Source organism: Lingula anatina, chromosome 1, assembly GCF_051362555.1.
Source record: "Lingula anatina isolate TDL-2025a chromosome 1, LinAna3.0, whole genome shotgun sequence".
NCBI lineage: Eukaryota > Metazoa > Brachiopoda > Lingulata > Lingulida > Lingulidae > Lingula > Lingula anatina.
Window position 1 is genome coordinate 54,051,096 of NC_141767.1, and position 27,956 is coordinate 54,079,051.

The 27,956-nt window shown below is 34.6% G+C and overlaps 2 protein-coding genes across 11 annotated transcripts in view; one reads left to right on the forward strand and one right to left on the reverse strand.

The window, feature by feature from the left end:
* Positions 1 to 444: 444 nt before the first annotated feature.
* On the reverse strand, positions 445 to 16,904 carry LOC106166264 (uncharacterized). Of its 4 annotated transcripts, none has more exons than XM_087001042.1 (6): positions 16,682 to 16,904; positions 10,360 to 10,513; positions 9,536 to 9,684; positions 8,526 to 8,732; positions 2,351 to 8,111; positions 445 to 1,096 (listed from the first exon to the last, which is right to left on the reverse strand). In XM_087001042.1, exons 1-5 carry the CDS (start codon positions 16,737 to 16,739, stop codon positions 8,044 to 8,046), a joined length of 636 nt encoding a protein of 211 aa, XP_086857168.1. In that variant the 5' UTR covers positions 16,740 to 16,904; the 3' UTR covers positions 445 to 1,096; positions 2,351 to 8,043. The 4 variants fall into 4 exon arrangements, with proteins under 4 accessions (XP_086857168.1, XP_086857167.1, XP_086857165.1 ...); XM_087001041.1 differs by having other exon boundaries at positions 8,526 to 8,753; XM_087001039.1 differs by having other exon boundaries at positions 8,526 to 8,756.
* A 106-nt stretch (positions 16,905 to 17,010) lies between these two features.
* The window catches only part of LOC106166009 (leucine-rich repeat serine/threonine-protein kinase 1), a 42,513-nt gene continuing 31,567 nt past the window's right edge, over positions 17,011 to 27,956 (forward strand). For 4 of the 7 annotated variants that reach the window (XM_087001019.1, XM_087001020.1, XM_087001024.1 and 1 more), the window contains exons 1-11: positions 17,011 to 17,191; positions 17,990 to 18,204; positions 21,269 to 21,440; positions 22,344 to 22,544; positions 23,513 to 23,685; positions 24,076 to 24,293; positions 25,543 to 25,727; positions 26,436 to 26,602; positions 26,731 to 26,866; positions 27,216 to 27,360; positions 27,647 to 27,856. In XM_087001019.1, the coding sequence (XP_086857145.1) occupies positions 17,179 to 17,191; positions 17,990 to 18,204; positions 21,269 to 21,440; positions 22,344 to 22,544; positions 23,513 to 23,685; positions 24,076 to 24,293; positions 25,543 to 25,727; positions 26,436 to 26,602; positions 26,731 to 26,866; positions 27,216 to 27,360; positions 27,647 to 27,856 (1,835 nt within the window). In that variant the 5' untranslated portion in view covers positions 17,011 to 17,178. Of the gene's footprint in view, positions 17,192 to 17,989; positions 18,205 to 21,268; positions 21,441 to 22,343; positions 22,545 to 23,512; positions 23,686 to 24,075; positions 24,294 to 25,542; positions 25,728 to 26,435; positions 26,603 to 26,730; positions 26,867 to 27,215; positions 27,361 to 27,646; positions 27,857 to 27,956 lie in introns of those variants that run through there. The other 3 variants (XM_087001021.1, XM_087001022.1, XM_087001023.1) reach the window with 3 other exon arrangements.

Consider the following 27,956-nt stretch of genomic DNA (forward strand, 5'->3'; position numbering starts at 1 on the left):
CTTTTTGCTATAATAAGCATGTCAAGGGGCATTTGTTCAGCTGAAAGTGTCTCGATTCAAACCACACTCGAGTGCCGTCAAAAAATTGCTCTCGCAATATCCGTACATCAGCCTCGTTTCGAGTTCTTATATTCTTTAGTAACCCAGTCTCGTTTTGGCCTTTTCCTTTAGTGCACACACAAACACGTATGTGCAGATTTGATTATCGAATATATTATAGTCTGGTGCTGGGAAGAAGAGGCAAAAAAAAAAAAAAAAAAAAAGAAAAAAGAAAAGAAAAAGAAAAAAAAAACAGAATATGCTGGAATGGCCCGACTATCACTCAAATTTTACTGGTTGTTCTTTTTTCAATGCTATTAGTTTTTTTGTATTAGAGAATACTATATTACCAACTTGCATGCACCATATCAATTTTTTCATCAATACATAAAATTTAACAACAAATGAAGAACCAGTATTATATTTCATTAATTATTTTTGCTTTTATTATTTTAACATTCAAGCTACTTGTATATCATCTGCAATACAACCACAGAAAATATCAATTTTTATTGTTTTTAAATTTACTACATGCATTGTAATGATTATAATTTTCACTACTCATAATGAATCAGTGCAAATTTACATTGCAATTCATAATTGTTAAGCCAATGAACAGACAGATTCCTTTTGAAAGGGCAATTCTTAAATTTTAACATATGATATAATTTGATTAATTTTCACAAAGTTAGCTTTTTTTTTGCTACCAAGTCATATGCCAATCCATCTTTGCATTTGATTTTACTCAATTGTTTTATTTCTAAGTTAAGTTTTGTCCAATTGCCAATGACAAACTACATGTACATTACACCATGAATGCATATTCTTGATTTTACTGATTATCTACTAGTATACAGATAATATTAGCAACAGCTACAGTCAAGAAAAATATGTAATCCCTTTAAAGTATGTCATAAGTTGAGGTGGTGCTCTATGTCACACAGCATCAGAAATGATGGGTATGTCTGGGACGGCTTCTATCTGTATTGACTCATGAGGATGGCAGAACAAGGAATGGCAAAAGGATTCATCCTGGCCCAAGACATGTTGTTCAAGCCTAATGAAATATACATATAGAAATGTGAATAAATCCATTTATCCCATTTACTAGTATTTAAAAGGTACATAAAAAGTTGTTTTCTAGTGGTTTTCTTATCACACACACTCACATAAACTAAAATAGATGTTTAAATATATTTATCATATTGTTATATATAATAATATATTAAAATATATAAACAACCTTTGTAATAGCAAAACAGGTAGCAATTATAGTTGAATAGTATTACTGAGGGTAATCTAGACTCAAATTCAATCAGTATTGAAACATTTATTTATTGTTCTTTCATAGTTCACAAACTTAAAAATCATATGTTTGTGCAAGTATATGCGTACTTGTGTATGGCAGAGAAAGAATGAGATGGCGACGCGCGTGTGCGCTCGCGCGTCAGTCAGCGTGTGACAGCAAGTATCTGCACACTGCCAACTCAAAATCACCTTTTTCTGCTTTTTTAAGCCCATGTCTAACAAAAACGGCATAAATATCTTACAATGACATTCATTCAATAATGACGAAACCAACGAAGCTGCTAGCTACCATTGACCCAATGATCTTTACGCTCAATATACACCTTGTTGGAAATGCTCAAAATCTATAAGACAGAGGTTTCTCCGGATTCCAAAATTTTCATATGTGCAAAAATGATAATTTAGCTATCTAAAAATGTGAACAGAAAAAGAAAATACTTGTTCAGCTGCATTTGTCTCTATTCAAAAAAGCGTGTTTACGTCGGAGCAGGGGTAATCCTAGAGAGGGGTAAGAAACGTCCATTGTTCTCGTCAGTGAGGCTAACCAAATCCAGGGTATGTACGCACAGACAGAAAACCATGTATTGTGGGAACGTTACTAATGAAGCCACTGGTAGTACTAGTAGATATCAGTCTGTAGTCTTGAACAAGCACCTTGACGAGTGAACAGTTGTCAAAAACAAAAGACCCAGGTGTGGTAGATCGACTACTGTTCGCGCGTGCCGCAAAGACCAAGCCTAATTGCCCCTCAAGGTCACTAACTAATATCCGGTGCTGACGGTTAGGCTCGTCATAATCATATAAGTAGCGCGTTTCCACCCCCTGGTCGGAGTTTTGTCTGACGCCATTTTGGTGCTGGCATTTAAATCAGTGAAAACTGTAAAATACATATGTCAACATTCTTTTGGTGTATACAATATAACTTAAGCATATAATATATCGTTCTGCCAAGTCTTTTTAAATACACCTCTACAGTCATTCTATAATCACCTTTTAATCTTACCCTATTCTATGCCTCTGATTCCCGCCATATTTTCTCAAGGCGAAGCGGGCCTATTTGAAAACGAGGCTACTATCCAATAATTGGGAAAATAACGGTCATATGGGCCAGTGGCTCCCCGGCTGTTACCGCACGGCTGTCAGCTAGAAAAGAATTGTCGTAAAAACCGCTACATGATGGCATAAAAACTGGGTGCATAAACCTGATAACGACATAATACGATCTTACAGGGACATACTAGTTCACCATAAAGAAAAAATCCGATCAAAATTGGTTTATATAATCAAAACTAATGTCGTTAAATCCCCATAGGGTCCCAAAGGTCATTAACTTGTGAAACAAAAATAGTCTCTAAATAGTCCGGCTTTTTATGGAAACCACCTGTCAAGCACAGAGACTTACTAATCTATTCTGTTGAATGTAATTGTTATCATTCAAAGCAAAGGAAGCAGTACGCACGTAATGTGATTTTAAAGTAGAGGTGCAGTGGAGGAAAGAAAAAAAGTAACACTTTCATAAGTAATAATAAGAACACATTTGTTTATTTAAAAAATAACAAATATGCCTTAGTAGCGAAACTTACATGTAGAGGTTCTAAGGTTAACTTTACACATAAATCATTAAACAAATTTTAATAACCTGGTAAAGAATCATAATGAATTTGGGCATCTGTTTGCAGTAACATGTTGAAACAGGGGCGGATCCAGGATTATTTGAAGGGGGGGACCGAAACGACAAGCCTCGGATGAGAAGCAGACCATCGTCCCCTTGGCGTGAGGTTCGGGCCTGCTCAAGAGCCTCAAAAATTTTTGGTGTTTTGGAGGGCAAACGATGCCATTTGGTCCTGTTTAGAACTAAGATTCAGCTAGTCAAAATTCTAATTTCTAGAAAGGAATATTGGTGTGATACATTTTTCAGAAACCGAATCCACCACTGTGAAACGTATTTTCTCTTTTCACATCATTTCAGTGAAACATTTTGACTGCAATTCTTTGCTGTTAAAACCTGCAAATATATAAAATTCAAGTGGAATATGCATAGAAGTACATTTTTCTTTCTTTGAACAAAGAATTAAGGTCAAGGTTAATCCTTCTAACAGATGGAAAAGGAAAAAAACTAATCGAAGTGCCTAAGAACAAATGTATCAATATGAGTATCCTTGAAGTCAAGAAGGAAATGCTAACATGAATCTGATACACAGCTGTTGTGTGTTCTTGTTACTGGGTATACATTATTTCTTTTATATTTTTTCAGCAGTTCATGTAAAACATTTGAACCCTACAATTGGCACACAATGGTAAATATAAACTTTTTACTAATATTACAGTTAGTGTTTCAATGCACTTGAAAATGAATGTAAATATGCAGGCCCGTAGCCAGGGGGGGTTCGGGGGGTTCGAAAGAACCGCCCCTTTTGGTGGGAAAAGGTCTACTCTGGGTAAAATTTGATCTAGGTACATGAAGTTTTTATGGAAAAAGGTCCACTTTTTCAGAAAAAGAACCCCCCTTTTGAAATTGCTGGCTACGGGCCTGATATGAAACTACCTAGAAGTAATTAATTAAGGCACCTTAACCTATGACTAATATGCTATATAAGCAAAAAAATGTGCAATTTATCTATTCTCTACTGTGACCTTTTAGTTACTTGTCTAAGGACTTTATACAATAACATGACAGAAGAACAAGAATAAATTTCAATTTTTTTTTATTCAAAGCTAAAGGAAAAAGTTTATGAAAATAATTTTCTGCAAACTACACAACCTACGTAAATGCATTAGGAGACCAATATACTGGGGTAATACCCTTAGAGTGGTTGTTTTCTATGGAATTTTAATGGTTAGAAAAAAGTGTTAGTAACATATTTGTGTTAGCTTTTTGTTTATAGAAATTGATTGGAATTGAAAGAGAAACATCATTAAAAAAACTGACATGGACGCCACAGGCACTGATCATCTTAGACAGCACAGGTTTAAGAAAACTAATTAAACAAGAGCAATTTTAAGGATAAACCGGATAAATCAGAGTTAAACAGTATATATCTATAAATTTGTATTATACCACAATATAATCTGATATTTATAGCCAGAGTATTATGAGTTCAACTGGTGTGCTAATATGCCCAAAACATCAAATCATAAATGACTAATACTATAAAAATTAGCATTCAAATGGCGAGGCCTCTCTATAGTCCAAAGGTTCATCAATTGGTCTGAAAATTAATAGAATTTTCATCTGTTTCAAAAGGGTTCATTGGTCTGAAGCTTCTACAATCTGAACATTGAAGATTCATTGGTTGGAAGGTTTATAAGTCCAAAGCTTCATTGGTCCCAAGGTTCATTAGTCTGAAGGTTCAATATAGTCTGAATCATTTTAAGGATGTTGTCACCCTTCGCCCAAAACTCCTTATTTACTGCCTTACATGCATTCTTCTGGGTAATAAATAAATCTTCAGTGTTCAGTGACTAAATTGATTAATATTTTAACATATGTCATCTTACGGGTAATGTCATAGTTGTGATATTGGGGTAAAAACTTTCTCAAATTTCTTTTACCTGAGCACCCACAATCACAGTTTTAACACCGATTTAATAATAATAATAATAATAATAATAATAATAATAATAATAATAATTTATTAGATAAAATTGCAACCCTAAGGTTGAAGTTGTACAAAGAATGTTTAAAAGAAAAATTGACAATAAGACTTTAAATTATAAAACAATAAATTATTCTTAAAATACTACAAATTTAAAAAGGCATCCATAATTACTACAAGTTAAAAAGGCAATAATTAATAAAGGAATTTTTAAAACGTTCCGTCTTCACTTTTGGTTGTAAGAATTTGGTGTTGTTTTGTAAAGGGCGGGTGTTTCTTTCAGGCAATAAATGACTTAACTGTAATTAGGGGCTCATGGTAGCTCCATAATAAAACCACTTAAACCAAAATGACAGCACTGGATTGTGGCTCGTACATTTGTGGTCAACTCTGCCATTTTTCATGATAAAAATCTTGTTCAGGGATGACGTTATGCCCCATACTAATTGCTACCTCTCCATAAAATAGAAAGGTTTTAAAATGACAATTAAAGCTTTGATTGAGTTGCCAATGATTATACATAAATGCTATATTTTATATTTTTGGAGGTTTTTTATTGTTTTAAATCAGCACAAAGATAGATGCATTATGGAATAATAAGATGCAGGGAAAACCTCATTTACTGTATCTGGATAATAATAATAAAGGGTTACAATATTCTTAACAAGACTTTTAAAATGTCTACCATTTCAGGCATCCAACAGTGATCCCTGTACAATGCACACATCTCCACATAGCACCGTAAAGCCCCGTCAAACTTATTCCAAATCCGCAATAATCAAGCAGAATGAGCCAGAATAAAGAATTTTCAAAATTCGAGCCACATTCTGGAGGAAATTTCAAACTGACCTAAATTCCTGTAAGAATACTCAGAATCTGCTTCAAACCCCGCCTTGAATGATTCGTGCACATTTCGGGTGTTTTAGTACTCAAATCAGCTCAAATGCACTTGGAACGTGGAATATTGAAAATGCTGGCTGAACGCAGTCAGAATATTTAGAATATTCATGTATTTCAAATGTCGTACGAGTGTTTTTCCATTGCTGGACGAAATATGATTTATGCACCAATCAAGAAGCATTCAAATTGCATTCCGGCTTATTTGAGGCACATGCAAAACATTCTGGCAGGATTTGAAGTGTCTTGCCATTTCAGTTCTCCCTCAAATGTGATCAGAATGTTTTGAATGCTGTCGGAATGCTGTAAAAATATTAACAATGCACTAATAGTGCAGTTAGAACACACCTCAAATGCCATTCAATATTTCTCCACTTGGAATGCATTTTGAAAGTTTAGAGCATGAGCAAAACATTCAGACCAGACACAAGAATGGGCCCATATATTTGGAATGCACTCAGAATTATTAGAATGCACTTCAAATATCCAGGAATATACAAAGAATTTCCATTCCGATGATATTCTAGCACATTCTGCCTCTAGTGGGACTAGGGTATAAGACTGAAAATAATGTTGAACCATCAGACTGCAAGAAGGGTATTCTATACAGAGCCAAACTAGTAAGCAGTATCTATAATACAAGTTTCCCCTAAGTGCAAAAGTGACTTGCTATTATATTAGCCTGCCCAAATGCAGAAGGCAACCTATGCAGAGTACAATGCACCACTCAGGTTAGTAAATGTTTCAACTTAAAATACATCTAATGAAAGGAAGTGTATGCCTTTAATAAACAACATATCCCTGTGTACTCGTATGCTGAAATGAGCAAGTGTATGTATGTGTGTTTTTCTCCATGTACTCAGTAAATCATGCATTTTCTTTACAATTATTGAGCTTTATACATTTCTACAGTATTTTTAAACCATGTAGTATTACACATCACATTCAATATTTACTTTCACCTTAATTTCAACTTGGACTTTAGAGCAAATTATTCTCACAATATAGTCCATGCAATGAATTTCTTACAATTTCTGAAACCTTTCCACAAATGTTGAAATAAGCAAAAATCACCTGCTCAATTTCATGAGATTGTACCCAGTAATTACTATGATTTCCCTTGGTTGTTCGCCTGTGTTCCTGTGTATTTAAACAAACATTATTGGGAGAGCAGCAGTTTACTACTAGGTAGAAGTTTGTCTTAATTAATGATGAACCAACTTGTTTTGTTTTTTGGTAGCTTTATCTCAACCCAAACCTGTCTGACTACTTTACAACTTTGTCTCAAGCACATCATGCTTTCCTGACACATTTTATATGTGATGGCAAGCACAAATTCCAGAATAATTGTGTTAACTGCCGTTTTGGTGTTAAAATAGAATTTATAATATTTCTTAGAGTTGTTTAGAATGTATTTATTGTGAAATATGGCTATCTTAAGAACAGTTAATTGTTATCCCTTTAAGTAGTCAATTTCGAGTTCAGACTGCATTATTTAAGTGGAACATCCAATGTGAAAAGGGGCAAAACCTACACTTTTAATGTAGTACTTCAAGTTTTCATACCCATACATAGTCGATAAGTCATCATCAGGAAATAAAGTCATTGAATCATGGGATGTACAGGTAGATAAATGTTGAACAGAGCTAATTGTTTACAAGTACTACCCTTCACTGTTATCAAAATACTACAAGATATACACACTGTATTTGAGAAACTTATAAATTGCACCAAGCAACTTTATTAAGTTCCATACAAACTGATGAACTTATTCTTTTCTTTTTCTTTTTTTTTTAAACAAATGTTTCAGATTATCTGCCTCCATTAGCAGTCAATAAAAATACTCTGAAGAGGTAGAATAAATGTAAACTATACAACTACCTGGTAGCTTTGTGGTTTAAAAAAAAAATAATGCACCTGTACATCAGAAGTTTGATATTAAATACATGTAGCAAAAATTCATAAAATATGTATTAATTCCATTATATTGCAACCGAGCAGAATAAACTGTATTACATAATATTGGTAAAATTACATAATATATAAAATAGTATTAGAAAAAAAAAAACAAAAGAACTACAAATTCATGTCTAACAAGGTTATGTACTGACAGCAAATGAATGACAATATACATTTTTGTGAACGTTCCACTTTCATTCTCTTCCTCCAAAGGTGACTACATCTATTATGTCTCCCCTGCTCATCAAGACTTGTCAACAACACTTGCATATGATGGTGGTGGAGCATAAGGTTGTGAAGGAAAGGATGACTCTGGAAGCAGGAGATAAAAAGTACAGTGTACCGTTCAACTGCTAAAGAAGTGGAATTGCTCAAAAGCAAACAATCAATACCAAATTCCTAGCACATTTCTACGAGTACTTTACACAATGTTTTGACATACTTAAAAGTTGGAATGTAAAAATTAAAAACTTGACTATGTGCTCTCTTCTTTCCGATTATGTAAACAAAATATTTTTCAAATATTAAAAACTGAATAAATTCCACGTATAACTGAAGTTTGCTGAGCATTAAGTGACACTTTTTGTTTGAAATAAAGCTTAAAAGGTAAATTTTCTAATAATAATAAAATCCTTAAAATGAAGTAACCAATATGAGAACTCATGATCATTAACTGTCAAAGCAGCTTCAACACAGCATGAAACCAACTTCTGTACCCTTACTTACCAGCAGGTGGTGCTGATGGGGTGACACCAGGACTTGGAGGGGGGTATGGCTGACCCTGTGTCCTATAGCCTGGTTGAGGCATCATGCCTGCTGTCGTATTTGCCTGGTTAAAACCACCAGCTGTCTGTAATTCATATGTTGTTCCAGTCTGGTATGTTGTTCCAGTTTGAAATGATGGTCCATATGTCGTGCCTGCTCCAGGACCTGCTACAGTGCCTGCTCCAGGACCTGCTACATGTACAAAACAAACAAACAGATACCAGTAAGTCACTTAAATGATAGCAAATAATCTATATTCTCCCTAGAACACTAGTCCCAGATTCTCCTTTACATAAATTTATTACTGCAAGTATTCCTATTACAATAAAAGGGTGCGAGGTGCTTTTTGAAATAAGTACAGGTTATATTATTTAAAAAAGAATACAGGTCTAATGTTATGAGATAATGCCAATCCCATGCACTATATCCTTTCAGGAAAGCACAATTATCTAGATTATGTTACTTGGGAAGGAGGCTGATGTGAAAGACTTGGGGTGCATTCCCAGAGATTTAGATCGATCCAGAGATTAAGATTTAGATCGACCGAACTCCCTGGGGGTTTACGTTAAAATTGCGGTCAGCTGAGCGCGCACCATAGTTAATTACCCCCTTACAGCTTTTAGCAGGCGGGACAGATGCTTAAGCTGGCTAAGCTGACAGTAATCTAGTGAGACTCCCCACAGGGATAGATTGATCTAAAATCTATGGAAATGGGGTCTTATGTATTAATAAGAAAATGCTAAAACACCCTTTTCAAGTACCAATTTTTACTAAAAACCATCTTAGTTAATGCTTTTTTCATTAAATACAGAAACAGATTGATTTTAATCCACTGATATCTTATATGGCCACAATTTCTTCCAAAAAGTCTACAAATGGACATTTTACAGAAAAGGTTTTTAGATCATATAAATGTATACTTAAATATCTTTACATAATAAGTTATAAATCATATGGATTGATGTTAACACCTGCATAAGTTGTTGTGGTTACTCCACTAGTTGTATATGTGGCTCTTGCTGCTTGACTAGTGCCCAACCTTCTCTTGCAGATGCATGTAACAATCAGAATAATTATCACTAGAATAACCATTCCTACTACAATGCCAGCTATCATTCCCCTGAAAAACAAAATATGTTTTGATATTAAATGAGGGAAATGCAATAAATAACTTTCAGTAGATACACTGTATTGTTTTGCTAACCAATTTCATAAAAAATTATTGGTAAACTAATAAGCAAACACCAAGCACAGTGTATTATAAATCTGCCAACAGATATTAAGTTAAGGTGGGATTGCCTGCATTCCTCTGGTTAGCAGACACAAATCAATCACAAAGATATATGATAATATTATTATTATAAACATTCACAGGCAGTGTGGTGTCCCTCGTAAATATGTTTTATCATAAAGAATGTAATAATTTTCATAAAGACATTGGAAATGATATACTCCACCCAACATCCATCTGTCTATGCATTGGCCAAAGATGGCCTAAAAAAAAAAAAAAAAAAAAAAAAAAAAAAAAAAAAAAAAAAAAAAAACATGCAAGAAAAAAGAAGTTGATAATCAAGAAAATTGTCTATAATACTGAAGGCTCCTGTGTGTGTGTGTGTGTGTGTGTGTGTGTGTGTGAGAGAGAGAGAGAGAGAGAGGGAAAGAGAGAAACATTCTTTAACCACATAAGCTACATTGTAGCAAGATCACCAAGGTCAGAATTCTTTTCTGGAATCATCATCACTAATGCTGAAATCATTGCTTCTTATCCAGAACCTTATAATATCCTGATTCTCACCCATATTTAGATCCAAATTCACAACAGTAGTAAAATGAATCAGCATCACCACAGCAATAATCTCCTTTCCACGGAAACTTGGGGCAATCAAACCCACTATCTGTCTGACCAAAAAATTCATTATATCTGGAAGGACAGCTTTCCCCATGTACACCTGAAATGAATAATTATAATAAAAACATAGGTAGATTGATCAGTTTTTATCAAATATTTTGATGTATCTAAAACCTGACCCTATATCAAAGGCACTAGCATATTGGTTTGCAATGTCCAATTCAGAGTGTAAACAAATCATGAATGTGTCATTTTATGTTTTGGCAAACCAACTGCATTATGTCCTCAATGAGGGAAAGAAAATAATTTGAAACATCACAATATTCCAGACTTGGAGAAACTGCCTGACCACTTGGTATGCCAGAGGACCTGCAGGATTTTTGATATCACAGGTCCTCTGGACTGGCAAGGTTTATGAGAAAATACAATACATAATGAAAAAAATGCATGTAAACACAGGCTAATTGAAAACTGCTTTTGGACGAGCTCAGAATTGACAGAATGTGCAGTTTTCTTGCTTCCCCTATATCTAATATTCAGTATTTCTGTACTTCTTATTCGAAGTACTAGTATATGTAATTAACTTTACTTTAACAATATATATTGCTAAGATCACACAAGTTCAGTATTATGCAAAGGCCTTAGACAGAAAGATGCACCTTTTCCAAATCTTAGCACACAATTAGAAAAGCCTGCAACTATTAGCAACTTTTGCTTGAATAAGTTATTTTTCTGACTTCTTTATGAGATCGTTAAACACATACAGATATCATTTAAAATACTGGAGAAGACCAAAATTCTAGAAATTATGTATCACATATATTCTAAATGTTGTTAAAACAAACATAAAATATGAAATTGCTCAGAGAGCAAACAACTTGCAAAATTAGTTTTTAAAACCCAAATAAATTAATAAATAGATCTAACAAATAGGTAACAGTTTTACAGTTAGGATTGTTGGCCTTATGTTTGCATCTGGCAAAAGTATGTTAAGCATTACCCTCTACCAGGGCGAGTGATAGATTTTTTACAGATATTCACAGATATGTCTCTAGCTAGATAGATGGTCATTTAAAGCTCAACTGAGTTAAAAAATCTATCACTCGCCCTGGTAGAGGGTAGTTAAGCATTAACTTTATGGTAACCAAACACTGCAGAAAAATCTATAAAAGAGAGTGACACATTTAGATAAACCAGAAATGGCCAAATGACTCACAAGTTAATGACTGACAGTCAGGCGTGTACTGCTTATCACATCAGTAACTGTATAAAACAGTTTCATTCACATCAAAATATAATATATAGTATTACAACATCACATGATCTTTATTCTGAAAGATAAATAAGATATGAGGCAATCAACATCACCCGTCATCAGCAACACATGAATAGGGAGGGGGGGCAAAAGCTAATAGTATGAAAGTTTTTTGGCTTGTGTTTTATAAATTTGGGTGTTTGAAAGTAGTTTGTTCTGTATCAGTGATCATGAAATAGCCCATATCACACAGTTTTTATAATGCAATATTACTTTTGTCTCCATAATATATTTTAAAATTGATTTAACACGTTAACTTAGAGTTCAAAGCCTCCTCTTTTAAATGACATAAAGCAAAAATACCTGTCCACTTCAGACACTGAGAAAAATTAGATTAAAAGGGTGGGGTGTCCGTCATTTTGGTAAAATGACTAGGATTTTTCAAAGTAAAAATTAAGTGCCTTCTGAATCTGCCAAACCATTTTCAATGTGATAGTTGGACTCCTAAAATGTTAAAATATAAAGTCCTGAAAGTTACAAAGCAATGGGATACTAGTACTCAGAACTTTTGTTCTAGTGCTTTTTCTTAACTGTGGCCTACTGTGGTAGATTTAAATGAGGCACAGAGAGACTGCCAGGGAGACTGCTCTTTTGCAGTCTGGGGCTCCAGTGTGCAGTCTCTCTGGCAGCCTGGGCTCTCGTGGGCAGCTGGGGCTCCCGTTCTAGCTGGGTATAATATCTACAAAACATGTGAAAATCAGCAAGTCCGTGACAGAAGGTACCACTACTGGATGAGCTGACATGGAACAGACATGCTGAAAACTTTTCAGAATGGCCGGACATTTGGAAGTACATGTATGTCAAATGATGACTGTAAATTCAAAATTGCGACTTTTAAAACTCTTGTCGGTCCTTTGGAATAGCCAAGTCCAATTTTTTATCGGTCCAGACAAATTTTGCCGGTCATGACCGATCGGACTGACAGTTTCCGCATTTCTGTTGAATGACCCATGCACAATATTTTCATTGAAGGGTCGGCTACCATGTTGGCAAGTGGCTCTTCTAGGCTGGTAATATGTCCAAGAAGAACCATTCACCAACATGGCTGCTGACACGACTATATTAAAGTCTTGCAGATTTGTTAAGTTATATTAACAATATTAATTACCAAGTAATAAAGTTTGCTTTTATATCACCCTATTTTGTTGGGAATGTCCGTTTCTTTTGTGTAATTGCAACTTGACTTGTTTTTTCAAGTGTGTTGTGCTGCATTGCGCAATTCAGCTACACCCATCTTGATCTACATATGTATGATTGTACCTTGCTTATGACAGTAAACATCAGTAAAAGCAATCCTTGTTCATACAACGCTGTCTGTACATAATTATGTTGTCCTGGCATTGTGTACTACTACATGTAGGACATGTACCAGTACGTGCAATGCAGAGAATGACATAAATAATTAAAGGTACCTGTACATCTGTACATGTACTATGGGTTACTAGTAGACATCCGGGTAAACGACTCTGTGTTTTGCCATTCGGCATTTAATTTTAGGAAATTTTCCACTCCATACGTACATACAGTAGGACACATACTGTCGAAAAGCGGTGCACTTCGGCACGTCATGATTGTTGTTTTGCTACGTCCGCGTAACAAAATAGCCCGAGAACGGCGACTCGTTGAAAATGTGTACGTTACACGTAAATCTATATTGCAAAAAATCTACAGTGGCTTGAACTTTTATATTTTAAAAGGTGAATAAGCATTTGTTCTTCTGTCGAAAAATAGCATAGTTTTACCAATAAACCGTAAAGAATTCTTTCCACCGCGTCCTGAATACAGAGGACGGAATTTTTTACAGAACCAAAAACGCAAATGTCTAGGAAGGGACTATAATGCGATAAATTTGTTTACAAATATAAAATTCGCTTAAATTGCGAAAAAAGATTGCTAAAGTATAAAGGTTTTCAATTTTTAAAGGAAAATCCCGCACACTCTTTGGTTTGTCAGTCTCAACCGAAAATCTGGGATGTTGTCAAAATCAGCGGAAATTTACTCCCGCGCAAAACCATCGAATAAAATACCCATTTTTGCCGTCATTCAAGCAAATAAACACCTTTATTCACTCTAAAAAGTTTCAAACTAACCTCAAATTTCACATAAGGTGCTATGATCCACACTTTTGTCCTAAGCAGCAGACTACTGACCTTGAACTGGTTTGATTAGTAAATATCATGTGACAGAAGTCATGTGACAGGCTGATTGGGCCTTCAAATTATGCATTTCTTAAGTCCAGTGTCATCACAAATAAGGTTTTCAGTTTATTAGGGCAATGATTGCATTAAATAATAAAAATACAACTTAAAATTAATGCCGAAGAACCAATTTTGCCTCTCGTTTTGCGGGAGTTTGTCTGACCTATTTTCATTGGAAATCCCGCAATTTTATCACGAGGGTGGACAGGTGGAGTGAATTGTGCGGCCAGTTTCGAATTGCACCAAAACTTGCGGAATTTTGTGACCCACACATGTAAACTATATATGAAGATTATAATGAGGTAGGTATAGATTTTCAACAGAATTCAGAAGTTATACTTTATACGAAAAAAGTGTATGCCTTCCCCCCAACTTCAAGATCATGTTCGGTATATAGTACATTTGGATATGTCCAAGTTGTAAGTTATAGTATACAATGTATCATACATGTAGTTTTGTTAATAGGGGGTGTTGTTCATTCTGCACTGTGTGACCTACCCCGACTCATTTACATCACTTTAGTCAACAGATTTACTTAATTTTTGGCAAGTCTGAATAATGATACGAAAGCAGTTTACCAGCGCGAGCACCTGCCAAGATTCATTTGATAAGTATACGAGGTACATATTTAATCTTCAATTATACACTTCTAATTGTTATACAGCTATATCTCAAAGTACATTCCACAATACAAATCTACAGTAGAAAATTTTTGAGCATCATCATATTAGTTCCCAGGAAAGCATTATTATGTAATTCATAGTAAACTTTGTAACGGTGCCTTATGTCCCCCCGGTACCATTACCTATGTGTGGATCGGTTGTGGTCTTCTGTAGTAAGTTTTGATACATGTTCTCAATTTATGTAAATGAAAATGTTTATCTTTAACCATGGTCTCTAATAATTTATGTTGTAGTGGTATTTTTTCATTGCAGGTGAAAATGAAGAGTTTCATGCAAGTAACAGGAAAAGTGGGTGCTACATAATGTGAAAGTGATCATGATGATATCAATAACGCAACCTTTGTTTATGTATTTATTTCTATACCTCTATTGATAGAGATATGCAAGATATATTTACTGAGTGTTTGGACAGATCTAAAGCAACTAAAGGCATAGACTTGAAAGTAATTTTTCAATAAAAGTTGATAATTGCAGAAAACCAATAGCCCATGGTTTACCACTTAATTGTTGGCTTATAATATTCAAAAAGAAAGACAGCAAAGGAATGGAAAATGAAAAAGAAAAAGAAAACAAGGGAAACAGACATTTTGCAGTTTAGTATACATTAATCATGCCCTCTCTAAGAATTCATGATTTTGTAAAAAAAACATGCAAAATTATAATTTTGTGATTAATGTTGAAAATGACATTATCTTTAAATAATAATTATAAACATTATGAGACATGATCACAAAGCTTAAATATGCTTTGTGACATTTTTCTTTTCATTTTCTGTCATATAGTAAAACTAGTATTCGCTGTAACAAGAAAGTCCATGTGTTTTTAAACAGCCGGTTGTACTTGATAATAAATGCAAATTAAGTGCCCTGGTTATATACAATGTCTTCAAATATTTTAATTGCCAAATGCCTACAGAGAAGTTCTTTAACATAAAACAATCAAAAATTGCATTTATAATATCACAGACAATCCAACACATGGTGTAGATTGTAACAGCATGATGCCTTGGTTTTTAAGGTGGATTTATTACTATCATCATGTTAATTTATTATTTTTTTTCTACTATTATAACTTGCCAGATAAAATTGTTAAACATGTTTCAGTATGTTGTATATGTTGAATAAAGGATTTTAAAGAAATATATGCTTATTAAAAATACTTATCTGCCAATTAAAATGAAGAAAACAATCCACTTATCTTATCAATGTCACATAAAACACAGACAACATTTAGAAATACATATATTAGCCAATTTAAGCTTGCACATTTACCAGTGAAAATTTTGACCAGCTCCTTAGATATTGTTTTTGTACAAATATCAGTCGTAACATCGTAAAATGGAATTGGGACTAAACCTTATACAGACAGTAACATATATCAACATAAAAATAGAATTACCGACCATATTTAACACAAGTATTCGCCAAAGTGCAAATAGGTGAAAATGTAAACAAACATTCAGTTGGGCTCGTCTTGGCCGATGCATGACGTCAAATCCTGAATTTTACACTATCTTCCTACGAAAACAGCTGAGGCATTTGTTTACAAGGATAGATTTGAATAAAAATTTAGCCACATAATTATGGCTTTTAAACACATTATACAGGCTCTGGAATTTCCCGCACACTCTCTAGTTTGCAAATTATAAGGAAAGTTACGATGTTGCCAAGGAAAAATGTCACCGCGACGTGTGAGTTTGGCGAACATAAACTCGGTCAAATCAAACATTTCAAAATAAAATATTACATGGGTATGAAGCTTAAATACCCAATTAATATAACATCTGATTGGAAGTATTAGATATTTACTTCTGCAGATAATATTGGCATTTTTCGGTCAAATTTCCAGTGTTTCACAAAACGAACGCGACGTAACGTAATGGCGCGTGAAAAAACGACGTAAAAACCCTACGCCGTGACAGTATGTGTCCTACTGATACATAACTACAAAAATTTCATTTTGTTCTAGACTGGCAAGACTTGAACGTTCAGTACTTTTACTACATGTTAGTAACCTGGACTAGAAAGTTAACAGTTAACGTTATAATTATCCAGTAAACTGAATCGACTTACCAGGACAAATTTTAAGAGTTGCAAATACAAATGCCACAACGTTGAACAATAGTTCCATTTTACTATTAAGTGTAACTTAGATACGCAGTTCAAAGTACATGTATGTAATGTTTTTATGACGGCGCAAGTCGTAAAAATATTAAGTGCTTGCCTGCTGCGATCGTGACCTTGGTTTACCGCTTGGTTTATCTTGACTAAATGTACGGACGTTACATGTGGTTAACTGTAGTTATTTGTTTGACAAGTTTACACACTTGTTAGCTCTTCAAATGATATTTAAGAAGTCGATACACGTCAACACGGCACCTAACTGCACCAAACGTCTCGTAAACAGATATTGGTCTTTTCTTGGAACAAGGTTATCGGTAGAGGGGGCTAAAGGTGCGCGTATTTGAAGATTGGCTTCGCGGAAAAGGTCCAGACAGAAATTTGATAAACATATCATTCTTAGAATGTGCTGATGGACTTTTGCGGTTAGAGATGTGAAAATCCTGATCATGGATTTTTCAGGTAAATGAAAATTAGAAAACATTATTGTTCATAGGCATATTGAAGGTAAAAACGCCCACCTGATCGAAAACGAAAGAGACCATGCAATGGGGCGGAAGTTAGGGAAGACGGAGCAGGTTGGAGATGGGCGGTTTATTTTTTATTTATTTATTTATTTTTATATTTTTTTTTTTTTGGGGGGGGCTACTTGGGGTAAATTGATTTGTGAACGTGCTAGATAAGGTTTAAATTAATTTTCTATATTAAAAAAATCGTAGACATATCTGCCTGCATTACTCAGTACATCACTATCATATGCGTCGTTTTATCTTCTGGTACTGAGCATAATACCGGGGGCAGTGTATGAGAATGTAATAATTAAAGATATAAACATGGTAAGGAATTGCATAATATTAGGTGATTAAATAAAGACCCCCTCTTGTCTTAAAAAAAACAGTCTTGCCATAATGATGTTGCAAAAGCATTTTGCCAGTTCAGCATCCTCACCAAGACAAAACAATTTTCCTTGATCTAAATCTTGTCTGTGGTATTTATAATACAGTAGTATGTTTCCGAAGATAATAAAATTGACACAGGGGAAATGAATCCAGCTCAAGATGGCTTTCTGATTGACACAGGCTTCTGGAATATTCAGAGTTCTATATGTAATGTGCTAGTAGATACAATTTTATACAGTGGATTCAGCTTTGATTGAATTTTCATTTGTCATATAGCCTCTCTCTGTAAAAGAAAGCAAGTTATTTGCAAATGATAAAGAGAAATGCATGTAATATTTGCTTAATTTGTTCAACATTTCAGATTTTTCCCTAAAGGTTTATGATGCAGTTTCCACTGACAATAAAACAAAATTGCTGTTTCTCTTAAATGAAAATAAAGAGCTGGTCAGTAATGTGCTGGACCCCAGTCTTAGTGGCTTTTACTACCTCCATGAGGCTTGTAAGGATGGATTTGAGGAAATTGCACTGGTGCTTGTCAGTAGGGGAGCTAACCTAAATCTTTATAAAGACCATGAGGTGAGCATTTTAGTATTAGGATGCATATATGTAGTTGTACCAAAAAGCAAATAAATTTCTTATGTATGTTAAAGAAACATATTTATAAGAGCTTCAACCTCTTTAGTCAAATCAGAACTTCATGAGAGAACATTTTTATTCTTGTAGAACACATAGCTGCTTAAGGCCGGTGATAGGGTTAAATACGCTTAAAATCATGTTTTTGAGTTTTTTGTGTGTTTATATTAATCAAAAAAGTATCTAACGGTGGATGTAATAATTTTTATGAATTTGCATCGCAAAATGTGTCTTTTGATGAGTTTTTCAACCGGCACGCGCCCCAGTCAGGCTGACAACTAAGCCACGCCTCTGTTATTAAGGGCCGTTGCCATGAGGAGGTCGGAGCACAGTTAATGAGTTATAAGCCGATTACGTAGGTCATAAGTCTTACATCAGCTTAACAGCGAAGAAGTCTAGCTAGTACACTATGGGGAAGAGAAAAGTTCGTGTTAAAAGTCCATTTCCTGAGGAAAGAAAGAAAATTTTGGACCTATGCGTGGCAGTTGGGGAAAACCGGTCCTATTTGTTTAGACGGATGACTGATTTCTGAATACCTAATAAATGGGCAAAAGAGTTAATCGAATCGTCTTAATTAATTGACAAATGAAAGAAAAATCGATAAAAAAAAAAACGCTAAAAAGGATACTTTTTGCCTAGCTAATTTTTGCAACCGGAAATGATTGTTGGTCGCCGTTTGCAAAAGGTAAATCTAATGTTGACAAAATAAAATTTTATTCTCCTAGATATGATATCATGGAGCTTGAGAGACACGCGAAAAATTGTGATGTGAATGGCCCAACGAGAGAAATCCAAGCAAGGTTTGACAGCATGATTAAAACAATAAAAATAAAAACGCATGTTAGCGGCTTTGCATTTTGCGATGTTTGTAGAAAAACAATTTCAAAATCACTGATCAAGCATGCAGAAATGTATCCAAAAATGAAAATCACAAAAAGACCCCGAGAATAGTCAAGGCTAGCAGGTAAAAAGCAAATAGGGTTTAAGTGTCATGTGTGTAAAAATAAAATATTTATTCAAAAGCCTTCTCTCAGCCACTTTTATCGCTGATTCTTGTGCAGCTGAGCGTCTCCCCTTTATCTTAGATGGCATTTTGAGAAATGCCGCTATGAAGTAAACACTGGATTTTTCCGTTGATCTGACGATTACCAAGTGTCGTGCAAAATAATATTGCAGCGTTACCCGTCAAAAAACTCGTATTAACACAAGTGACGGACACTTGCTCTCGACACAGTTTTATCTGATCACTTTGCCGATAACAAAGAAGGAATCTCTCAGGTAAAATTACTCGATTGCCGAGGAAGAGCCATTGAAACGTTCAAATGCAACTTCACACCTCTTTAATTGCGGTTAAAAGTAATCGCCTTTGTTAGCGCTTCCTTCTACATATCCTTGACACCCTACGGGGCATCACAAGGCTAGGGCCCTCTCCAGAGCTGTCAATCAAAACGGCGGCACGCTTACATGCCTAACGAGTGGTCGGAAAATGTAACAAAAGCACGATTTTCTGCCCCTTCAAAGCACCCAAACAAAATATTTTTAGATGACAATAAGCAATGGTTCCATCTGATCGTATAACCGATAACAGGTAAATTTGCCAGCTAAGCATTTGACTAATAAGCCCTGTTAACCAACCTGTGAACGTTTTTGGCTGTTTTAACAGCTTTCTATATTGACGAGATAAGTGTATCGCTGCCAAGTATATCTCACTATCTGAGCAACTGATCGTTACAAAAGTTGCACCTATTGTTGTTAGGAATGTGGACTACAGCATGATATCAGGGGTTTAAGAGGAAATTGTTTGTTTGAAAGTTATCGCCTTTTGAAGTGAATAACCCATTGAAATGTGGGCTGATTTAACGTAAAAGATGATAAAATCAAAAGTAAATAGTTTAAGACAATTCCCTGGTACCACGCTGTAGTGCTTTCACCCAGCTTTATGAGGCCTTTTGAATCACTTGAATAGCTGTCTTGGTTATAGAGAAAATCCCAATACCGAAAATGGCATTTTTCCCCTCAAATTGGCGCCAGAGCGTCATCCGTTGGACACTGTACTTAATCCCCGTCTTTAATTGGCCTTTTGGGAAGTTTGTTTTAATTTTTTATAAAAACTTATAAGCCCAGGGCTTTGTTTCTATGACTTTGGTCCTTTTACTATCAGTCACCTTAAAAATACTGAGTATGGTAATAGTCAATGAATTGCTAACATTTTGCTCATTCTATAATTGCACGTACATATATTCCTTCCATGATTTTGTAATTCTTCATTAAAAATATGCTTTCTGACATAACCTTCTGCTTTTACATGTAGGTTTTTCTAATCATTTGTATATATTCTTAATGATGCATTAATTTTGATGGCAATATCACATACATGTAATTTAGTTTGGATTTAATGTGGAATTACTAGTACAGTACCGTGGTTTGATGATGAGCAGTGTTTTAACAGATACTTGAGTGTCTATTAAAAATGGATTGACGGGTATCTCACAGCTACTAAGTGTATCAGTAAGTGCACTTTGTAACTGTTAGTATCATCAACACTGCAAGCTATGTACAGGCTGAATAGTATAAATGATAATATGATTGTTTGTTCAGGCAAAGTTCTGACATTATGTTGATAAGCTTAGATGGAATTGATATTTTAACATGGTGACTTTGAAAACACATGCTCATTCTGCCATGTGACTTAAACGTGTATATGTACCATCAACCTATGCAGCATTCCAACTGCAGTAACAGTAACATCTGTATCGGTGCTCCTTGCTTCACAGATTTGTAAACTGTAAAATAATATTTTTACGTCTTGTAGTTTGTGCCTGTTAACAGAAGATGAGCCTAATTTTATATACAGACATCTGTTCCTACCTTGGCATACTAACAGCATTGAATAAAGGACTATTAATAGTTTTATCACATGTATAATAATTATTTGTCATGATCATTTGAGTATATCTAGATATTTTCTCTTTTTCTATTTTTTATCAATTATTTTCATATTCTCTAGGGCACGCCACTGGCAGTGTGTTGTACTCACAATCATAAGTCCCTAGTAGATATCCTTTTACTTGAGGGTGCAGAGATTGGAACCAATGTGTTTGACAGGCATTCCCCTTTACATATTGCCACTTTCTATGGTCATGTTGATATGATTGACACCTTGCTGGAAAGACGACCAGGTGTGTAAGTTAATAGAAGTTTGATGTTACATATACGTGCACATCTATAGGTGCATGTAAAGTCATATTTTGGAGTAAATAAGGTGAATACCAGGGTGTCTTATTTATACCCTTCTCCAGATCCCTGTATAGAACTGAATGCATTTGATTCTCGTGTTTTTAGGATTTGTAAAGGATCCGCATTCACCCCTGATTTTTCAAAAAAAAAAAAAATCTTAAGACCTGTGGACTTTTTTAATGTGTCACGTTGTTGTACATAATCTTTTTGCATAATTTGATTTTAGAGAATAACTTTTATCATCCAATTTGAAAATAATTTTCTTTTTCAATTATTTATATTTCTTCATTTGAAGGAAACTTGAACTAGTAAGTAGATATGTAGGTAATGTTGTTAGGAACTGGAACATGTACATGACAGTATTAGCTTTCTAAAATGAGTGGGACATATAGGTTATCATTATAAATTAAAGGTGCCATAGGTGTCAAAAAGTTAACACTTATGTGATTGTGCTTGTTTGATTAAAGCAGGCCTTTTCTTAATTAGAGACCTTTCTTTGTAAAGTGCATCAAGGTCAAGATAAGGAATGTGTACTGATACAGTAATGGATATTGAATGGTTGGTCAGAGAACTTGCAAACGATTTTGAACAGTGAAACAAATTTACTAGTACTTTACTGCTATTTTTTGAGATAGGTCAAACCAAATTGTGGAGATGAAAATAACTGACATTTTGGGGATATTTTTTTACTCTTTCAGTGTCTTTCTAAGAATCTTGTCTAGACATTAGTGAATCTCTTTCTTTGTTTAATGCCTGTGTGCCGTCTTTAATGTCTAGTTTTTATCCCTATTAATCAATGGGGTTATTGTTTGATTGGTTCATTAACTTGTTTATATTTTTTCCAGAAATGGGCAGCAACATGGACTGGTGCAGTTGTATGCTGTATGTGGCCTGTAAAGGAGGTCACCTTCCTGCTGTGAAAAAATGGGTAGATTTAGCAAATCAGCAGAAGATAGACCTGAAGCAACCTCTACAAATTGTATCTGAATCTGACGATGAAGAGTGCCCCAGTCATGAAAGAACTCCTCTTTATGCTGCTTGTTTAGGTACTGATACGTTTTATGTTTTGGAAGTGTCATATGGTCATTGCATTTAAGGCCTCATTCATATTGAGAATATTGGACTATGTAGATTGATCTAACTCCTTGGGGACTCTTGCTGAATGCAATAAGTTTAACAGATTAACAATAACAGGCCTCCTGGTGTTGAGTAGAATACAGATACTAGTAAGTTGGCGACTATATGAGTACGTCGGAAACAAGAGATGTGTTAATCTGTTTAAATTGATTGCATTCAGCAAGAGTCCCCACAGAGTTGGATTTATCTATGTAGTAGAGTAGTTTCAGTGGGGATGAGCCCTAAATACCATTTTATTATTCATTGTATTAAGGACGCAAATAGTCAGAAAAACCTGACAAAAGGTTTTATGATAAAGTAAAGGATTGCGTAGCCTTGGGGACCATTCCCAGACCCCATCGTACCAACTGTGGGTTGATCTATCTCCGAGGGGATTCTCGCTAAATTGCAATCAACTTAAGTGGCTTAGAAGTCTATTATGCCTGTTGAAGCTGCTCGTGTTATTAATTATCATTTAGCAGCTTCAGTAGGCATACCAGACATCTAAACCGCTTAAGCTGAAAGCAATTTAGCGAGAAACCCCTGGGAGATGGATCAATCTTGTTAGATCAATCTAGGTATGGAAACCCAGTCTTGCTTTGTGGATGTGAGAGAGAATAAAGCAAGGCATACATTTAAAGAAGCCAAAGAAGGGTTTCTGAAAGTTTTTTTTTTACGTTTTCTATACCTCATCATACGTGTACTATACAATTGTAAATTTTGGATCCTTTAATTATTAAAACCATTGCTATTATTATTATTTATTTATTTATTTATTTATTTATTTATTTATTTATTTATTGAAAGTCTGGCAGTATCCATTGCATTTAAAGATGATTGTTCCACACGGCCAAGATCGATTTTATAGTTAATGATGAAAAGTTATGTATTTTCTTAGCTGGCCATCCAGATGTTGCTGACTACCTAATGTACCATGATGCAGAAGTTACACCATTTATAGCAGCCAAGTTTGAACATTTCATTAAAGATTTGCTGTACATGCCACGTTATGTGCAAGAAAATAAAGTACAAAATCAGGAAAATGAAGGGAATGAGAGTGATGATGAAGTGGTAACAATGATTTTTAATTTAAATATGTCCAAGAATGGGGATGATGCTATTTATGTTTGTAAATAACTTGAAGTAATTTCTGTTAGTGCAAGTCCTTGCTACATGTATGTGAGCAATTTTATATTTGTCTATTAATTTGTTTTTATAAATTTCCATTTGTATTGTACATACATTAATTTACAATTATGTGGTGCAATTGAATACAGTTAAACCACATAGCCATTTATTTGTGTGCATGCATCTCCGTGTGTGTTATCAGTGACAACTAGTACATACATTGGTAGGTTAAGAAAAATAATGTATACCTATACATAATATGATTATTAGTTTTGCTCTTGTATGCAAGTGTATAATGGTGTCCTAACTAATTAGAGATACTAATTATTTTAGGAACACAACATCAGGTGGATGAGGAAAGGTCTGCAGACTTTGCCTCTGCCATGGATCCAGCCGTTTTTACACACTGTGATAACCCTTGACCTGAGTCACAATGGCCTGAAACAATTGCCAAGCTGTGTGCCCTGGAGTATGCCTAATCTGCATTCTCTCAATATCTCCAACAATGATTTGAGATCTTTTGACACACCCACAGAATATCTGTGTTCCAAGTAAGATATTTTGATTACCCCCTACCCACCCACCCATGTCAAATAACATGCATTTATAGAACTAAAGTAATTGAATGGTGATTAAAAAAATTAAAGTCAAACATTAATTTATTGCGATGCCATCTCTTCATTCACTTCTGCTGGTTCTTATGTTCCCCAAAAACTAATTGAGTGCACAGGAACAGTACCTTTGCCATGTGGCTCATGCTGCTGCACACTTTTTAAACTCATTACGAAAGTTGGGCATAATATCTTGTACTGTTCTTACTCGACATGCATAGGCTACAGATGGAAAAGATAAAAATATAGTGTTTGGACACAGCTTTTAAAGTTAGTTTTGTACCACCAATGAGGCTGTGGCAGTACACATGCTTTTAGTCCCAATCCGTCTCCTCTGCTGGCTCTGTGCCATGTTGGTGGAGACAAGTGATAATTTCCACTTTTCCTCCTAGATTACAAGGGCCTGGTACCCATATCTTAGACTTAGGTTACATAGAACATCAACTTGATCCCCCTAGATTCATGGTTCTGTTGGTGTATTCTTCTAGGTATGATGTTGAGGAATCCACCCTTGTCAATTTTGAATTTAAATTTAAATGCTAAATACCCTCTAGTAGAAGGAATATGGGAAAAGTCACTATAGAAGTGTACCAAAAGTCGTGGAAATTTGGAATATGCCCTTGGATTTGGCCTTTAATCTTTATTTGAAGTTTAAATGGGTCAAAATATTGTAAAAAAATTAAAATTAAATTTTCTGTGATCAAATATTTATTTGTGCCGATTTTCAGAAACAACTCAGATCTTTGATTTAATATATGGTGAGGAGTTACACTTGGGTTCTCCTTTCATCTTCATGAGTTTTAGATCAATCCATGCATTTTCACAGGAGAAGCCATTGTTATAGATGCTGAAAATTAAAGCTTTCTCTTGTTCTGGAAGCTGAAAATCTAGAGACCTCTTGTTTGTTGCATTTTGTTGAGCTTGTCAAGCCCATGCAATACTAGAGTTGGTGTATACTGAAGTGCTCCAGAACTACAGTTTTGTAGCAAAGATACGTCCATAGTTACTTTGAACTTGAATAGAAAATTATATATTGAGCATCTTATTGTGACCTTGAATATGACCTTTGGCCTTCTTTTCATCATAAAATACACTTCCCCATATTTACCAGTGTGTATGTGCCCTAGTGTATTCTAAGTATACATGTGTCCTAGTACTGTACAATATGTAACTATAATTGCCATTTCAGACTCCAAGTGATAAACTTAGCAAACAACCTTTTGTCTGGAGTCCCTATCCAGCTATACCAGGTGTCCTCTCTACAGAAATTACATCTCAGTCACAACAGATTACAATGTCTGTATATAGGATGTGCTGCAAGTCCATACAACTCTTTAGTCATAGAAGATAGACACCCAGAAGCCACTAGACAGGGTAAGGGTACAATTTTAAAAATTATATTTATAATGGATAGGATCTACAGATATCAGATTGACAATCAATATATCTGAGTCTCTTAAGACAGAGTTTTGTCCTTCTGTCTCTTGTAGACATCACTTTACCATTTCAATTCAATCAAAATCAATCAAACCTTGTGTAGTTATTTTGGTACTAATACATGTAGAAGCTTGCACTATTGGAGCACCTGGGAATTTTACATATTATTATTAATTATTTTTATTTTGAAAGATACATTTTGTTTTTAATGTGTCATTTGGAAGTTATTTAATTTGCTTATAAGCTGCCAAACATTTGTGCTGTTTTGGGGTATTTTAGTCAGTATTATATATTGTACATTTTTTGATTTTCACTGACAGTACATGTAATATGTTGTTTTGAAAATCTCAAAAAAGCTGTTTGACCAGTTATATAATCAATACCTTAATCTTAGTGTCAACAAGATAACATTAAAAGTTGTAACAATGCTGTCATCTAGCATTGTTGTCTGTTAGTCAAACATTGGTGATGACATCATTGGTCAATATTGAGTTTTATCAGACCTCAGATTTGTCAGACCTCATATATAATATATTGTATGCTAATTACATAATGATTTGTAATTTCCTTTATCTGAAAGAGGCAACAACATAATCAGATTGTTAAACATTTGATGAAAATTTCTAAGGCATAAATATTTTTCAGGATCTAGCATTGGAAAGATGAACTGCCCATCTCTGAAGCTGCTTGATCTGTCTCATAACCTTCTGGAGGAAATTCCAGCTGCCATTCAAGATATTGATGGCCTTCAAAAACTTAATGTGGCACACAATTCCTTACTCCGATTTCCCAAGCCTTGGGGATGTAGATTGGTAATTATGATTATTGATATTTGATATAATATTGACTGTAATTATTAATCATGGTGAGACAGTGATTGTGAAGTTTATTGTGTTTACTCTATTATTTTTACATATGCAATAATTATTTTGGCTTCCAGGACTATCTTGACCTTTCCCACAATAATTTGGTTTTGTTGCCACCCAACTTTAATGTATTCTGGGATGATACTTTGAAGGTGCTAAAATTGAACAACAATGAACTTGAAGCCCTCACTGAAGGCATATTTAAGTTGAGTAAGTAGAAATATTAACTGAAAGATTATCTTAGTTGGTAACAACTGTTTATTTTTGCTGCCTCCCAACTTTAACAAATTCTGGGATGATACTCTTAAGGTGCTAAAATTGAACAACAATGAACATGAGGCCCAATGAACTGAGGGGATATTTAAGTTAAGTAAGTAGATTATCTTGTCCAGTCCATGTATAAAATTTCTATTTGGTAATCTGAACTGAACTGCAGTAAATATGTATTGCTTCCAAATATTTTCATTTTGAAAGTAACAGTTATATACCTTTATTGTTGTTCTGTGCACTTTCTATCTTCTGAATTTGTATAAAAAGTTTTGTAACTTTTATTTCAAAGAATCATTGGAAGAACTGGATTTGTCATTCAACAAGTTGGAATATTTGCCAAAGCCAGATCTTTGGACTCTAGGGAGTCTGAAAAATTTAAACCTCTCTCACAACAATTTTGGGTATCAAACAGCTGCTAGTCCCACAGAGTCCAGGTATTATGTGCTCAGTTATATGTTTAAAACATTTTTGTTTAATTTTATACAATGTAGAATTGGACTGCCTTACAGTTATTTGCTTACGATGTATTTTTGTTTATTTTTTAATCTCGCTAATTTGCCAATATTGAATCATTATTTTTATACATGTATGTTATGCATAGGTAACATGATTGTACAACATATTTTGGTTATTCACTTACCTTAATCAATAGGGGTATATATATGATCAATTAACAAAATCACTGAAAGAGGAGTAAATGTGACTACCTGTATTTTCCAGGTCTCCAGGGAAGGTTTTTGAACGCTTTAAGGAGTTATATCACAGGCACAGAACGGGGACCAATGCTCCAGCATCTAATGATTATTTCATGGAGTTTCCACCAGGCTTAAGGGAGACTTTATGTTACCTGGATCTGAGCCACAACCACCTGCCAACTGTACCCAGTAGTGTGTGTAGACTGGAACGCTTAGAGAGGCTGAATATTAGAGGGTAATTATGGTGAATTGCAAGGTTACATTGAGAGACACCAGTTGCAGTCATTGAAATGAATTTTCCTGGGGTAAACAGCAATTTTCCCATACTTACCAAT